Source organism: Salmo salar, chromosome 19 (assembly GCF_965601325.2).
Source record: "Salmo salar chromosome 19, fSalSal1, whole genome shotgun sequence".
NCBI lineage: Eukaryota > Metazoa > Chordata > Actinopteri > Salmoniformes > Salmonidae > Salmo > Salmo salar.
Window position 1 is genome coordinate 32,474,472 of NC_138309.1, and position 16,064 is coordinate 32,490,535.

Consider the following 16,064-nt stretch of genomic DNA (forward strand, 5'->3'; position numbering starts at 1 on the left):
GAAATGTAATGTCAGATCAAGGCTTACCTAACGTAGCAGGCATAAAAAACACCTGAAACTAGATCCTCCTACACACTGGTCTTGATGCACTGTTCAAAGTAAATGTGGAGGAGTTAAGATGGAGTGTCGTCTTGATAACGTCCAAAAGCAGAAGTTGCGTCACAGGCTCTCCTTCCATTTCCCCTGAAAACCGGAACATCCGGTTGTTGGGTACATTGGTGAGGCTAGAACAAGGCTACCGCCTCATCAAAATGTTAGTAGGCTACAGATTAAAGAAATTATAATGAACTTCACAGGATGGTGAAAGTGCAAGGTTATGAGCTTGATGCTCCATTCCCAAAAAATCGAGGGTCTTATTCTGGTGAAGTGATGATCGATGCTTGCCTGCAATTTGACAAACTAAAATAATCTCGTATTTTTTGTCCATAATAAGCTCATTATTATTCAACTCCTACCCTACGAGGTCCTGGAAGATGCTTTTAGAGGCAAACACGCTCACACAGTTCTGGGTTGCTCATCTACAGAAAGAAGTGGTCTCCTGCCTGACTGAGAAAGCAGTAGATGCTCTGATCCAATTTGGCGCCACATACCTATGCGAGTCAGGGTTCTCAACTCTGGCCTACTTAAAAAACAAGTACAGAAACAGACTCAATGCTGAGCATGACCTCCATGTTGCACTGTCAAAACCTGAGTCCAGAATAGACATGCTTGTTGAAAACGTCAACCTGTGTGATTTGATCAATCAGTGTATTCCAGTTCAGAATAAACAAATAGTTATTGTATTTTAACAGCAACAGATCCAGCTTTGACTTTCAACAATACTTTCTACAGTAAGATGTGCAGTAGGCCTGATCATTTTTCATCTGTACTGTTCCAACCTAGACAGATATGTGTTTTTAATGGAGAAAAATAAACATGAATAGATATTTATATGGGTATTTCATTTCATTGTTATTTGTTTTTGTCGATATTGCATTTGTTCTAGGCATAAGGGTAATGAAATGTACAAATCTTCCCATAGTTGCATATTTTCATAAGCTTGGGTCACAGGAAAACAGAATTTCTCATTTGGGCCCCAGGCTGAAAAAGTTTTAAGAACCCATGCTCAGAGCACTGCCAACTACCTATTGCCTCAAAGCACAGCAGGGCAATTATGGGTTTGTCTTTGTTTGAATTGTGTCATTCATATTCACATGCCAATTACAAATAAAGTCGAACTCGTATCCAAGCTATAATCCCTGCTTATCTCAAATGGAGGGGAGCAGGTGTGAGCGTGCATGAATATTATCAACTTAATCATGTGTGCCCAATGTTGAATACTCATCAAGACATGACTTAGTACTTGGTGGCAAAACCCTTGTTGGCAATCACAGAGGTCAGACGTTTCTTGTAGTTGGCCAGCAGGTTTACACACATCTCAGGAGGGATTTTGTCCCACTCCTCTTTGCAGATCTTCTCCAAGTCATTAAGGTTTCGAGGCTGACGTTTGGCAACTCGAACCTTCAGCTCCCTCCACAGATTTCTATGGGATTAAGGTCTGGAGACTGGTTAGGCCACTCCAGGACCTTAATGTGCTTCTTCTTGAGCAACTTCTTCTTTGATTTCACATAAGTGTGATTGACTTGGAGTTACATTGTGTTGTTTAAGTGTTCCCTTTATTTTTTTGAGCAGTGTATATATATATATATATTGCTCCAAAAAATAAAGGGAACACTTAAACAACACAATGTAACTCCAAGTCAATCACACTTATGTGAAATCAAACTGTCCACTTAGGAAGCAACACTGATTGACAATACATTTCACATGCTGTTGTGGAAATGGAATAGACAACAGGTGGAAATTATAGGCAATTAGCAAGACACCCCCAATAAAGGAGTGGTTCTGCAGGTGGGGACCACAGACCACTTCTCAGTTCCTATGCTTCCTGGCTGATGTTTTGGTCACTTTTGAATGCCGGTGGTGCTTTCACTCTAGTGGTAGCATGAGACGGAGTCTACAACCCACACAAGTGGCTCAGGTAGTGCAGCTCATCCAGGATGGTACATCAATGTGAGCTGTGGCAAGAAGGTTTGCTGTGTCTGTCAGCGTAGTGTCCAGAGCATGGAGGCGCTACCAGGAGACAGGCCAGTACATCAGGAGACGTGGAGGAGGCCGTAGGAGGGCAACAACCCAGCAGCAGGACAGCTACCTCCGCCTTTGTGCAAGGAGGAGCAGGAGAAGCACTGCCAGAGCCCTGCAAAATGCCCTCCAGCAGGCCACAAATGTGCATGTGTCTGCTCAAACGATCAGAAACAGACTCCATGAGGGTGGTATGAGGGTCCGACGTCCACAGGTGGGGGTTGTGCTTACAGCCCAACACCGTGCAGGACGTTTGGCATTTGCCAGAGAACACCAAGATTGGCAAATTCGCCACTGGCGCCCTGTGCTCTTCACAGATGAAAGCAGGTTCACACTGAGCACGTGACAGACGTGACAGAGTCTGGAGATGCCGTGGAGAACGTTCTGCTGCCTGCAACATCCTCCAGCATGACTGGTTTGGCGGTGGGTCAGTCATGCTGTGAGGTGGCATTTCTTTGGGGGGCCGCACAGCCCTCCATGTGCTCGCCAGAGGTAGTCTGACTGCCATTAGGTACCGAGATGAGATCCTCAGACCCCTTGTGAGACCATATGCTGGTGCGGTTGGCCCTGGGTTCCTCCTAATGCAAGAGAATGCTAGACCTCATGTGGCTGGAGTGTGTCAGCAGTTCCTGCAAGAGGAAGGCATTGATGCTATGGACTGGCCCGCCCGTTCCCCAGACCTGAATCCAATTGAGCACATCTGGGACATCATGTTTCGCTCCATCCACCAATGCCACGTTGCACCACAGACTGTCCAGGAGTTGGCGGATGCTTTAGTCCAGGTCTGGGAGGAGATCCCTCAGGAGACCATCCGCCACCTCATCAGGAGCATGCTCAGGCATTGTAAGGAGGTCATACAGGCACGTGGAGGCCACACACACTACTGAGCCTCATTTTGACTTGTTTTAAGGACATTACATCAAAGTTGGATCAGCCTGTAGCGTGGTTTTCCACTTTCATTTTGAGTGTGACTCCAAATCCAGACCTCCATGGGTTGATAAATTGGATTTCCATTGATTATTTTTGTGATTTTGTTGTCAGCACATTCAACTATGTAAAGAAAAAAGTATTTAATAAGATTATTTATTTCATTCAGATCTAGGATGTGTTGTTTAAGTGTTTCCTTCATTTTTTTTAGCAGTATATATATATATATATATACACACACACACACACACACACACACACACACACACACACACACACACACACACACACACACACACACACACACACACACATATATATATATATATATATATATATATATATATATATATAGAACAGATCTACCTCTTCATAGACTTGCTTCAATGAGAGTATATACATATATACATATACATATATATACATATATATATACATATATACATATATATACATACATATACATATATACATACACATATATATACACAAATATACATATATAGAACATCCCTAATTGTAGCCCATATAGAATAAGGTGTGATTTTTACTGAATATATAACATTGACATTTGTAAGCTTTGTGGAAATGTCACACATACTGTTGATGTGAGAGCCGTTTGTCTACAAATAGCTCTGGTGGACAAAAATGGCTGATGTTGTCTTGATAACTAATTGGATGCTGTCTGTCTACAGGAACAATGGTGGTCCAAGTGGCAGCCACAGACGCAGATGATCCCACATATGGGAACAGTGCCAGGGTGGTCTACAGCATCATCAGCGGACAACCCTACTTCTCAGTGGAACCAAAAACAGGTAGGCTGCTGACTGTTGGGAATAAGAATTGAACATGCAGTCTGGACTGGTCAGACATACTGTATGACTAAATGTTAAAAGTCTAAGCCGTTGGTCTAACAAACACCACTGTAGCTTGGCGACCTTCCACCGCAGATGCGGAAGACTGATTAAGACACAGCTCATACAAAAACTGATATCTCCATCTTAAGCTGACAGATTTTAATGGGATTTTTTTTATTATGTTACTTAGATTGACGCACAGGTGCATAAATATACTCCTAAGGATTTTGAATGTATTTAAAAAAAAAAGTGCTATGCTATCAAACTGTTCAAATGCCTCACATGAAAATGTCAGTTTACATTGTAGCAGATACACATGGTAGCAGTATGTATGCTATCACAAACAGATAATTGGCCAGTGATAAGTAGTGTTATTTTTCAGTGTAACATTTCTAGTGTTGATTCAGGTTTTAAATGAACTCTAAGAATTAAAGCTGCAATATGTAACTTTTTGGGGGCGACCGACCATATTCACATAGAAATGTGTGTTATAGATCTGTCACTCTCATTGAAGCAAGTCTATGAAGAGGTAGATCTGTTCTATAGCGCTACATCTATGCTTCCCTTAAATTACATTTTCTTGTCTTTTACTTTCGGTTTTGTACACCAGCTAAAAATACAATATTTTGTATACAATATTTCAAAGTGATTTATATGGTACAATGATTCTCTACACTATACTTGCTTGTTTTGTCACAAACTGAAATTAAGCAAACTATTACATTTTTTGCAACCAGGAAATGTCTGAGCGATTTCTTCATAATGCATCTTTAAATTAACACTCATTGGTGTAAAATAACCCCAGTGTTGGTGATAATAACCAGAGTTGAGTTTGGGAGTGCTTTACCCTTGGGAGAAAAAAAAATTCCCATCCAAACCCAGCATGCTCTACTGTAGGTTGTTGTTTTTTGGAATGTTTTTATTATCTGTGTTTTTGTATATACATTGATTACTCAATCAATCTTATGCTACACAAAGATAAAAAACATACATTTTTCTAATCTAATCCAATCAGTTAGTTAGATTTATTGCACACATTACTGAAATGGTTGTTCCAGTTTAAATGGTTTAGATAGTCTCCTTTATCACTGTTCACAATCTTGACAGCCATTCTGAATGCAGGTTGTGGGTGAATGAAAATTCCAGCTGTTCCTAACTCTGCCTGGATTCAATAGTAATTATGCTTCACTTTGTAAACCATCGTAATGTGACTTGTAGGCCTGATGTGGTCTGTAAACAATGCGCTCCAGGCCATAGTATTACGGTAAAACTAGGTCTCAAAATAAGGCCTAATGAGATATGTAATGTATTGTCATAAAGAGTTACATTTGTATGATAATATTTACATAATAACTCACTAGATGAAGGCTAAATGACTGAAAATGTATGAATTCAACAACCATTTCTCTGTCACTAACAAATACAGTCATTGGTGGTAACTCTACAATTCACTCTTAAAGGCAAGGGACACTGGAAAATTATATTGGAGGTGTGGCTTAGTGGGGGCATGGCTTTCAGTTAGTTGTTTTTGGCCTCCTGTGAAAGTGGAAGTGTTGTACCAGTTTAGGTGGTCTATGCTTCTACATCAGCATTGTTTGCTGTTTGGAGTTTTAGGTGATGTAAAAAGGGCTTTGTAAATACATTTGATTGATTATGAGGTGATATTATAAAACCTGATTGTCTCAAACTATATACACTTCCTAGTGTTAATACAACTTTATAAGGTGTTATTGCATAACACTAAAAGTGTAAAGTCCCTAACACTGACAAAGTGTAACAGCATCAGCACTAAGCACAATGTTAATTTAACACTGAAAAGTGTGGACCAATATATACTGTGACCCAGTGTTAAATTTAACACTGGCAGTGTTGATTCAACGCTGGAGAATTTTCCATATACATTCTCTAAACTCAAGAATATATATTAGTTTTTTTTGTTTAATTCGACAAATATAAAGCAATGAAACTGCATAACATTGCTGGGATGTGAAGTAGTTGTTCTGACTCTTGGGGTGCTTCGTTGGAGGGTACAGCTGTTGTCCTCGGCTACAGCTAGCTAGTTGGCTCATTAGCCACCACCCCACTGTGGGGGACGCTAGCTTCATGCAAAGCACTCTGGGAAGAAAACAGAACATTGGGCGTAGTTCCATTATTTTTGGCTTATCACCATCTTTTTCTTCTTGCAACACATCCAGGGGAGATCTGCTTACATGCTGAGGTTTTATAAGTCAGACAGACTTATAGACAATAAGTGAACTCACTGATTTATTAAAAGTTAACTTATCATTTTCTTGAATTAACAGTCATCTTTTTACAGAGTCCATGAGACTGGGTGGGCAAGTAGCATCAAGCAAGTCCCCTGATTCAATACCATATGCGTTTCAGGAAGTTCAGACTAGCAGACAGTGGAAGCATTTTCATGCTGTGAAGCCTAGCACATTAGTCTGTGCGGGGAACAAGGTTGATGGAAATTTGACTTCTTGAATGTGTGCTCAAAATGATCTTTAACAGAGTTAGCGAGACCACTTCAGCTCCGCAATAAGTCTCAACTGAGAATTTGTGACATCAATACTAATCAGAGTGAGCCGACATTTGCTTAAGTGATGTTTAAGCAGCATATCTACCCCATAAAGGCTCATTACTATGTCTGCATAGTTATTTTTACTAAAAACTCATCCAGTTCAAAGAATGGAGCCCACACGCAAGCCATGATGTGTGTTTCATTACCTAAGAAGGCTCTTGAAATTTTATATTTTTTATTGTTTTAAGCGGTTGGGATTACTGAAGTGGCTACATAGTGTAGAAAGTGCAATGAAGAAAGAGTACTCTTCAGGCGGTGTAATAGTGCTCTTTGACTTCCTGGAAAGCCAGAACAGACTATGTTTCATGTATTTGCTGTGGATATTTCTGTGAAAATGTATTTTGAGTGGCACCTTAACTTTAGCATATTTGAACAGAATTTGTATGCACTTTACATGTGCAGACACAACATGGAGGAAATACAGTACATACTGCAAAGCTAAATCAAACTAATTGTGTCTGGCACAGGAAACAAGAAAATTAATTTACAATACATTTAAATGTGGCTACCTGTGAAGAAAAGACCAGAGGTGAATGCTGTTTCTATGACTGCAAACTACTAATTAGACCAATTCATTGAAAAAAGCTGTGCCTTAGCGAAGGGGTGACTGACAAAGTGCTCGTGCTGAAATGCACTCCTTGAGCTCGAGCTACACAGTAATACTGCACCACCAGCGATTAAGTGGTTGAGGAATAGTGGTCAAGGAGGTGGACAACGCCAAATGTGACTTGGAGGGTTTGAATCCTGGCTCACTTTGGTCAGGCAAGTCCCTATACTGGGAGTCTTTAATGGCAAATTGAATCCGCAAGGTGCCCTTGGGAAAAAAAGTGCTTAATCCTGAATAGCTTCAATAATTTTGAAGCTGTAAATGTAATGCATAATGTGGGCAAAATGCATAAATTGCTGTGGGTGACTGTGACCTATTAAGCCTCCATTTTGGAATGTAGCTCAGGAAATAGGGCACTTGAGTTTGAAGGGGAAATCAAAACGCGGTGCACTGCTAGGCGTTGAGGCTTGCATGTGGGTAATTGATGAAAGACTCAATTAATAAATGTAGCTATTAATGACTGTCTAGTCCGTCTACTGTTTTCTATGATACTCATTTGGCATTTTGGAATGGCATTAGTAGAAATGGACCATAACTAACAGGGATTAATAATGCACAGCTCCCTGCAAAACACACACACACACACACACTCACACACAAATGCACGCAAGTACTCAGTTTTGTACACCTTAGGTCCGAGATGAGCACTCGAGCACATCGGCAATGCCAGACATGTCTGCTTGCCTCAGACCTCTGTCCTAACGACGGGTGGGAGCGGAAAGGCCAGGTGTCTGTGCGAGGATTCATTATGTTTAAAAAAAAATGTAAGAGCGGGCCTGCATGCATTTCAATTTGATGTATGCGTTACTTCTGCAATGACAGCGTTTAGAGCTTCACCATCATCTTTTTCAGCTCCTCTGGTCATGAGGAAGGAGATCATTTAATTAAATGTAAAATGCTCAAATAAGGGACAAGGCCAATGCCAGTCTAGCTGCTCCCCAACTGTTTTCTCAGCGCTAAGATACCAAATACAGAGACTGGGAGATGGTTCCAAAACCTGGTAATCCCGTTCTGATTAAGATATTGCAGGGCCTTTTGGGAGCTTTCTACTCGAGGTGTTCTCTAATCTGTACAAGTCATGACACCAACCCACGCACACACACACAATTGTGAATCGCCTATGACGGAGATCCTTTTACAGTACTATCCACTCCAGTGACTGGAGGCCATTACAGCTCAGGGTAGGTATAAATCTGGCCTCACATCGTTATGCCACGTAGTGTGCAATACTATAGCTTTGCAAAAAATCCATTATCTCAACCCCTTCATCACATTTTGCATATACAGTAGCATTTCCTCCTGTATTTCAAATATAATAGTAATGTTACTGAAGATGAGTCACAATTATCTACGTCTCGTAATGTTACATAATTGTTAAATGTTACACCACATCCAGACCACCAAGAGATGGGACATTTAACGTATCATACAGAGTCAAGGTGGCGAATGATGACTCAGCTGATACTAGTTCCGTCTGGGTATCTTTCACAGTATGAGTGTAATGAACACAATGGGAGACAGAGATCTGGTTTCAAGCGCAGGGCGCAGCAGGTGTTTACTGTAAAGGACCACAGGAGGAGGCAGGTAGCTGGGTCCAGGGGCAGGCAGAAGGTTTTGGTTCAGTTTTTCTGTGCTCGGTTTTTTACTTAACAAATAGGGAACACTCAAAATGTGCATAACAATTTTAATCAAAATACAGCTGTAGACAGAAGTCAAAGATCAAACATCACACATACAACTGATGTCTCTCCTGAGTTCTGCCAAATAGGAGAAGTCCCAAGTTGCTTTTATCATGCTTGTAGTCAACCCCCTGTGATGTAACTGTCTACGTCACTACCTTCTACTCATGAGACCAAGCGCATGCATCCACAGCTATACAAACATAGTTTCAGCTTTATCTAAAGGCTTAGCAGTAAATGTCCGCTCCCCAAGTTGATTTATAGTGGCATGTCTAACTAGTCCCTTATCTCTTTCCCCTGCAGGGTTCTGTGTTTATCTTTGAGGTGCTTTTCTCACAGACAATTTCTTTATAAGAGGCAGAGACTAGAAAAGAACTGTGAAACAATTTTAAACCTTGTAATATACTTATATTGTTAATCTGTAGACTAGGACCCTATACATGTGGAGGAGGAGGGTCCCATAGCCCCTCCCCTTCTATTAATACAACATAAGCATAATCAATTATTATAATATGTCAAAGATATGGTGCAGCCCCTATCATGACCCCAATTTGACCCCATCAAAGGTCATACACAGGGACCCAAAAAGGCAACAGTTCAGGTAGGGAAAAGGCTCGTAACGTCGTCCGGGAGATCAGGCAATAGGTTGATAACAGGAAATCCGATAGGCAAAAGTACAGGCAGGGAATAGGCAAAAAAGCATCATTATTGAGGCAGACAAAAACTGTCATACATCGGAGGAGTAAATTACGGGAAAAACAGAGCTCCGTATAGAGGTGTGTCACAAAACAAACAATACCTCACAATGATGGGGTACAAAGAACTGAACTAAATAGTGTAAGATAATGACATACAGGTGTGTGAACAGGTGATCAGAATTCAGGTGATTGGGATCTGGAGAGTGAGCTGCGTTCAGGGCATATACGTGTTTGAGAGTGTGAGTTTGAAGCAGACGTTACAATGAGTGAGATCAATTTTTATTCAAATACGTATCTGTGCTCTGGGTTGGAATCTTTCAAAAGATAAGAGTTAGATGTAGAGTATGCCTAGAAGGTGGCTTTTCATGGACAAACTAAAAGTCAACCACCAGGCTTGGAGGTTGTACAATTCCCAGTATACTGTATATGGCCTGTTTTTATCTAACATGGATCAATTGGCTGTAAGTGGACCCCTCTGGCCTACGTCTCCTGTTTAAGTGTCCATCACCTTCATCAATACCTCTCATAGCTACACGGATGGTAGGCCAGAGGGGTTCCTATCCTAGCAAAGTGCTCCAGTCCCCACACTTTTATTTCCTCTTCCCTAGACAAATATCAAGGATCCTAGGCTTTCTGCAGGGAGAGTGGCCTACCCCTCTGCCACCAGCGCTGGGTAGAGGAAATGCGCGGCTGCTATAATGTGTATTTTCCGGCAACCCAGGGACACACGGCACAATGCCGATGCGGGGCCATGCCGTGACAGCCACAGAAGGATTTTAACCTCTATGGGCTAGGTGGGACGCTAGCGTCCCCCCCGTGGTGCACTCCATCAACAGCAGGTGCATTTCAAGAGCGGCAAATTTGAATCCAAATAAATGTCAAAATTCAAATTTTTCAAACATACAACTATTTTACACCCTTTGAAAGATAAACATCTCCTTAATCTAACCACGTTTTACGATTTCAAAAAGGTTTTACGGCGAAAGCATAAATTTAGAGTATGTTAGGACAGTACATTTACAAGAGTTGTGTGTAATGTTTTGTCAATTCAAAGACAGGGTCACCAAAACCATAAAACCAGCTAAAATGATGCACTAACCTTTTACAATCTCCATCAGATGACACTCCTAGGACATTATGTTAGACAATGCATGCATTTTTAGTTCTATCAAGTTCATATTTATATCCAAAAACAGCATTTTACTATGGCATTGATGTTGAGGAAATCGTTTCCCTCCAATAACCGGCAGTCAAGTCAGCATCACAAATTAAATAATTAAAATTAGAAAACATTGGTAAAATATTATATTGTCATTTAAAGAATTATAGATTTACATCTCTTGAACGCAATCAACTTGCCAGATTTAAAAATAACCTTACTGGGAAATCACACTTTGCAATAATCTGAGCACTGCGCCCAGAAAAATACGCGTTGCGATACAGACTAGTCGTCATGTTGGGGAGATCTAAAATCGAAAATACTATGTAAATAATCCATTACCTTTGATTCTCTTCATCAGATGTCACTTCCAGGTATCACAGGTCCATAACGAATGTAGTTTTGTTCAAAAAAGCTCATCATTTATGTCCAAAAATCTCCGTCTTGTTAGCACATGATCTAAGCCCGCCGGACTTCACTTCATGAACGAGGGGAAAAAATATATTTATGTTCGTTCAAACATGTCAAACGTTGTATAGCATAAATCATTAGGGCCTTTTTTAACCAGAACATGAATAATATTCAAGGTGGACGAATGCATACTCTTTTATAACGTATTGGAACGAGGGTACCCAACATGAACTCGCGCGCCAGGTGTCTAATGGGCCATCATCGTTCCATGGCTCTTGTTCGGTCAGATCTCCCTCCAGAAGACTCAAAACACTTTGTAAAGGCTGGTGACATCTAGTGGAAGCAATAGGAAGTGCCAAAATATTCCTCAGCCAATGTGTTTTTCAATGGCATAGGTTTAAAGGTAATACAACACATCAGGTATCCACTTCCTGTCAGAAAATGTCTCAGGCTTTTGCCTGCCAAATGAGTTCTGTTATACTCACAGACACCATTCAAACAGTTTAAGAAACTTCAGAGTGTTTTCTATCCATATATAATAAGTATATGCATATTCTAGTTACTGGGTAGTATTAGTAACCAGATTAAATCGGGTACATTTTTTTTATCCAGCCGTGCAAATACTGCCCCCTAGCCCTAACAGGTTAATCATCGGCTCTCCCCAGGAACGACACGGCCGTGGTGCTTGGTTAACAGAGATGTGAAGCCTTTCTTTTCTTAGTGACATGATTCACTTGGTTTACTGCCGGCTGCAAACACAACCTATTTTCTTACAGGCTTCATTTAAAGTTTTTGGGGAAGCCGCTGTTGTTTTTTGGGGGGGTGGGGGGGGGGGGGGGGGGGTAGTTTGGTAGCCATTAGCCAACTTTTTATAACAGCCAACTTCTTCTTCAGAAAGCTTTTTAAGAATGTTTTGTTCTTTCAAGTTAGAACTTTGTTTCTTTGTCTCTGTGGTGTCCCTAGAATTTCTAAGCAAACAGCTGGAGGTAGGGCTTTCTCCCGTTTTATTATTAACAGCAAATTCTTATTTACAATGACGGCCTACCCCAGCCAAACCTGGACGACGCTGGGCCAATTGTGCCCTATGAGACTCCCAATCACGGCCGGATGTGATGCAGCCAGGATTCGAGTCAGGGACTACAGTGATGACGCTTGCTCTGAGATGCAGTGCCTTAGACTGCTGCGCTACTCGGGAGCCAGAGTGGCACAGCTCCTATAGAGCTACATTTTTATGGAATTGTCTGCCTATCCATGTGAGAGACGCAGACTCAGTCTCGACCTTTAAGTCTTTACTGAAGACTCATCTCTTTAGTAGGTCCTATATTTGAGTGTAGTCTGGCCCAGGGATGCGAAGGTGAATGGAAAGGCACTGGAGTGACGAAACACCCTTGCTGTCTCTGCCTGGTCTGTTCCCCTCTCTCCATTGTCATTCTAATAATATAAGGCCTCAGGGGCTGAGTCACTGGCTTACTAGTGCTCTTCCATGCCGTCCCTAGGAGGGGTGCTTCACTTGAGTGGGTTGAGTCCCTGACCTGATCTTCCTTCCTCTTCTGCCTGCGGCTATGGAACCCTGACTTGTTCACCGGAAGTGCTACCTTGTCCCAGACCTGCTGTTTTCAAATCTCTCTCTCTACCACAGTTTTTCCTAGCCACCGTGCTTCTACATCTGCATTGCTTGCTGTTTGGGGTTTTAGGCTGGGTTTCTGTATAGCACTTTGTGACATCTGCTGATGTAAAAAGGGCTTTATAAATAATTTTGATTGATTGAGAGTTTTGTTAATTTTGTACCTCAGCTGGTTGAGGGACCTTTGTTGAATTGATGGCTTGAAGCTAGCTCTCTCATGCATGTCAGCAAACAGGGTTCACAGGTGTCACAGCAGCTGACACGAGCGCTGTTGATGCTCTTTAAATGGCTACAGGGTAACACAGTGGGAGAAACTAGCAGCAAACCTGATGAATTGATGAATGAGTGGATGGATGGAGGAAAGGGGGATACAGCTAGGATATAGGAGCAGATGGATGGATCCGATCCACACATCCACACATACAGTAGCTCCATAGACAGATACTTTGATCAACATGAACGCATCAGGAGTTAAAAATAAATCAGCTTATCGACTGACATGTTGATTCCTCGTCTTAAACAGGGAACTAAAGCATTGAAGAAGAGGCAGCTGTGGTTCTCCCATTAGGAAAACTTCACCCACAATTAATTAGTTTGTTCTGTATGGATATTGACAAATACTTGGCTTTATTGACCATCATTATGGCGTAGCGAGAGCATGGCAGAGGCCTCAGATAAAGAGGCGGACAGCGGCGTATAATTTCACTAATTGAGCCATTTACTTAGACTGGCCAATAACACTTTTCAGCTTGAGGGCTTTAATGGCATTGATAAAGAAAGACAGAGAGAGAAAAGAAAACACTTAACAGAGTCTTTGATTTGTAAGCATAACAAAGGTTTAGGCAGTTGGTCTAAATACCTCAACAATGTTTTTCCTCAGTGATCCCAGGCTTAATTTGTGAAATGTATGCATCCTTCTGTCAAGTCTCCAAGCTCTGTTCACAATGTTGCTATGAGAGTGTATGCTTTTGGGTAGTCAGCGGCAATGTTCTCTCTTTTTTTCATCACTGAGCAAATTTCAGGTCTGCTGAGCTGTCACGTCCTGACCAGTAAAAGGGGTTATTTGTCATTGTAGTTTGGTCAGGGCGTGGCAGGGGGTGTTTGTTTTGTGTGTTTCGGTGTTTTTTGGTTTAGGTTCCAGTGATTGAGCCTCCAGCGACGCTCCTCAGCCCTGAGCATCCAGCGACGCTCCTCAGCCCTGAGCCTCCAGCGACGCTCCTCAGCCCTGAGCCTCCAGCGACGCTCCTGAGCCTCCAACGAAGCTCCTCAGCCCTGACCCTCCAGCGACGCTCATCAGCCCTGAGCCTCCGGCAACGTCCCTCAGCCCTGAGCCTCCAGCAACGTTCCTCAGCCAATAGCCTCCAGCAACGCTCCTCAGCCAGGAGTCTCCAGCAACGCTCCTCAGCCAGGAGTCTCCAGCGACGCTCCTCAGCCAGGAGTCTCCAGCGACGCTCCTCAGCCCGGAGTCTCCAGCGACGCTCCTCAGCCCGGAGTCTCCAGCGACGGCCCTCAGCCCGGAGTCTCCAGCGACGGCCCTCAGCCCGGAGTCTCCAGCGATGCCCCTCAGCCCGGAGTCTCCAGCGACGCCCCTCAGCCCGGAGTCTCCAGCGACGCCCCTCAGCCCGGAGTCTCCAGCGACGCCCCTCAGCCCGGAGTCTCCAGTGCCGCCTCTCAGCCCGGAGTCTCCAGCGAAAACCAGCTTTTTACATTAACATTTACATTTAAGTCATTTAGCAGACGCTCTTATCCAGAGCGACTTACAAAATGGTGCATTCACCTTATGATATCCAGTGGAACAACCACTTTACAATAGTGCATCTAAATCTTTTAAGGGGGGGGGGGGGGGGTTAGAAGGATTACTTTATCCTATCCTAGGTATTCCTTAAAGAGGTGGTGTTTCAGGTGTCTCCGGAAGGTGGTGATTGACTCCGCTGTCCTGGCGTCGTGAGGGAGCTTGTTCCACCATTGGGGTGCCAGAGCAGCGAACAGTTTTGATTGGGCTGAGCGGGAACTGTGCTTCCTCAGAGGTAGGGGGGCCAGCAGGCCAGTGGTGGATGAACGCAGTGCCCTTGTTTGGGTGTAGGGCCTGATCAGAGCCTGAAGGTATGGAGGTGCCGTTCCCTTCACAGCTCCGTAGGCAATCACCATGGTCTTGTAGCGGATGCGAGCTTCAACTGGAAGCCAGTGGAGAGAGCGGAGGAGCGGGGTGACGTGAGAGAACTTGGGAAGGTTGAACACCAGACGGGCTGCGGCATTCTGGATGAGTTGTAGGGGTTTAATGGCACAGGCAGGGAGCCCAGCCAACAGCGAGTTGCAGTAATCCAGACGGGAGATGACAAGTGCCTGGATTAGGACCTGCGCCGCTTCCTGTGTGAGGCAGGGTCGTACTCTGCAAATGTTGTAGAGCATGAACCTACAGGATCGGGTCATTTTTACATTAGCATGTGACGTTCAGAACTAGCAAACATACCGAAAACTTCCGGTGAATTTACTAAATTATTCACGATAAATGTTCACAAAAACATAACAATTATTTTAAGAATTATAGATACAGAACTCCTTTATGCAATCGCGGTGCCAGATTTTAAAATAGCTTTTCGGCAGAAGCACATTTTGCTATATTCTGAGTAGATAGCTTGCCATCACGGGCTAGCTAATTTGACACCCACCAAGTTTGGCGTTCACTAAACTCAGAATTACTATAAGAAAAATTGGATTACCTTTGCTGTTCTTCATCAGAATGCACTCCCAGGACTTCTACTTCATCCACAAATGTTGTTTTGGTTCAAAATAATCCATAGTTATGTTCAAATATCCTCTGTTTTGTTCTTGCGTTCAAGACACTATCCGAACGGTGACGCGCGGACGCATGTCGTGACAAAAAATTTCAAAATATTCCATTACCGTACTTCGAAGCATGTCAAACGCTGTTTAAAATCAATTTTTATGCGATTTTTCTCGTAAAATAGCGATAATATTCCGACCGGGAGACGTCTTTTTTGTTCAAAGACTGAAAATGTAGAATGGCCCCTTCACGTGCATGCGCCCACCCGTCTCATTGTTCTCAGATTGACCACTATCCAAATGCGCTACTGTTTTTCAGGCAGGGGCTGCAAAGTCATCATTCAATGTTCTGGCGCCTTCTGAGAGCCTATGGGAGCCTTAGAAAGTGTCACGTTACAGCAGAGACCCTCTGTTTTCAATAAAGAGGGTATAGAAGGCCAAGAAATGGTCAGACAGGGCACTTCCTGTACAGAATCTTCTCAGGTTTTGGCCTGCCATATGAGTTCTGTTATACTCACAGACACCATTCAAACAGTTTTAGAAACTTTAGGGTGTTTTCCATCCAAATCAAACAATTATATGCATATTGTAGTTTCTGGGCAGTAGTAATAACAGA

The 16,064-nt window shown here is 42.7% G+C and overlaps 1 protein-coding gene across 3 annotated transcripts in view; it reads left to right on the forward strand.

Moving 5' to 3' along the window:
- Positions 1–16,064, forward strand: part of LOC106578734 (cadherin-7-like) — a 117,549-nt gene that overhangs the window by 40,173 nt on the left and 61,312 nt on the right. For all 3 annotated transcript variants that reach the window (XM_045702227.2, XM_014157864.3, XM_082965707.1), the window contains exon 3: positions 3,744–3,863. In XM_045702227.2, coding sequence (XP_045558183.2) covers positions 3,744–3,863 — 120 coding nt within the window. The remainder of the gene's footprint in view (positions 1–3,743; positions 3,864–16,064) is intronic.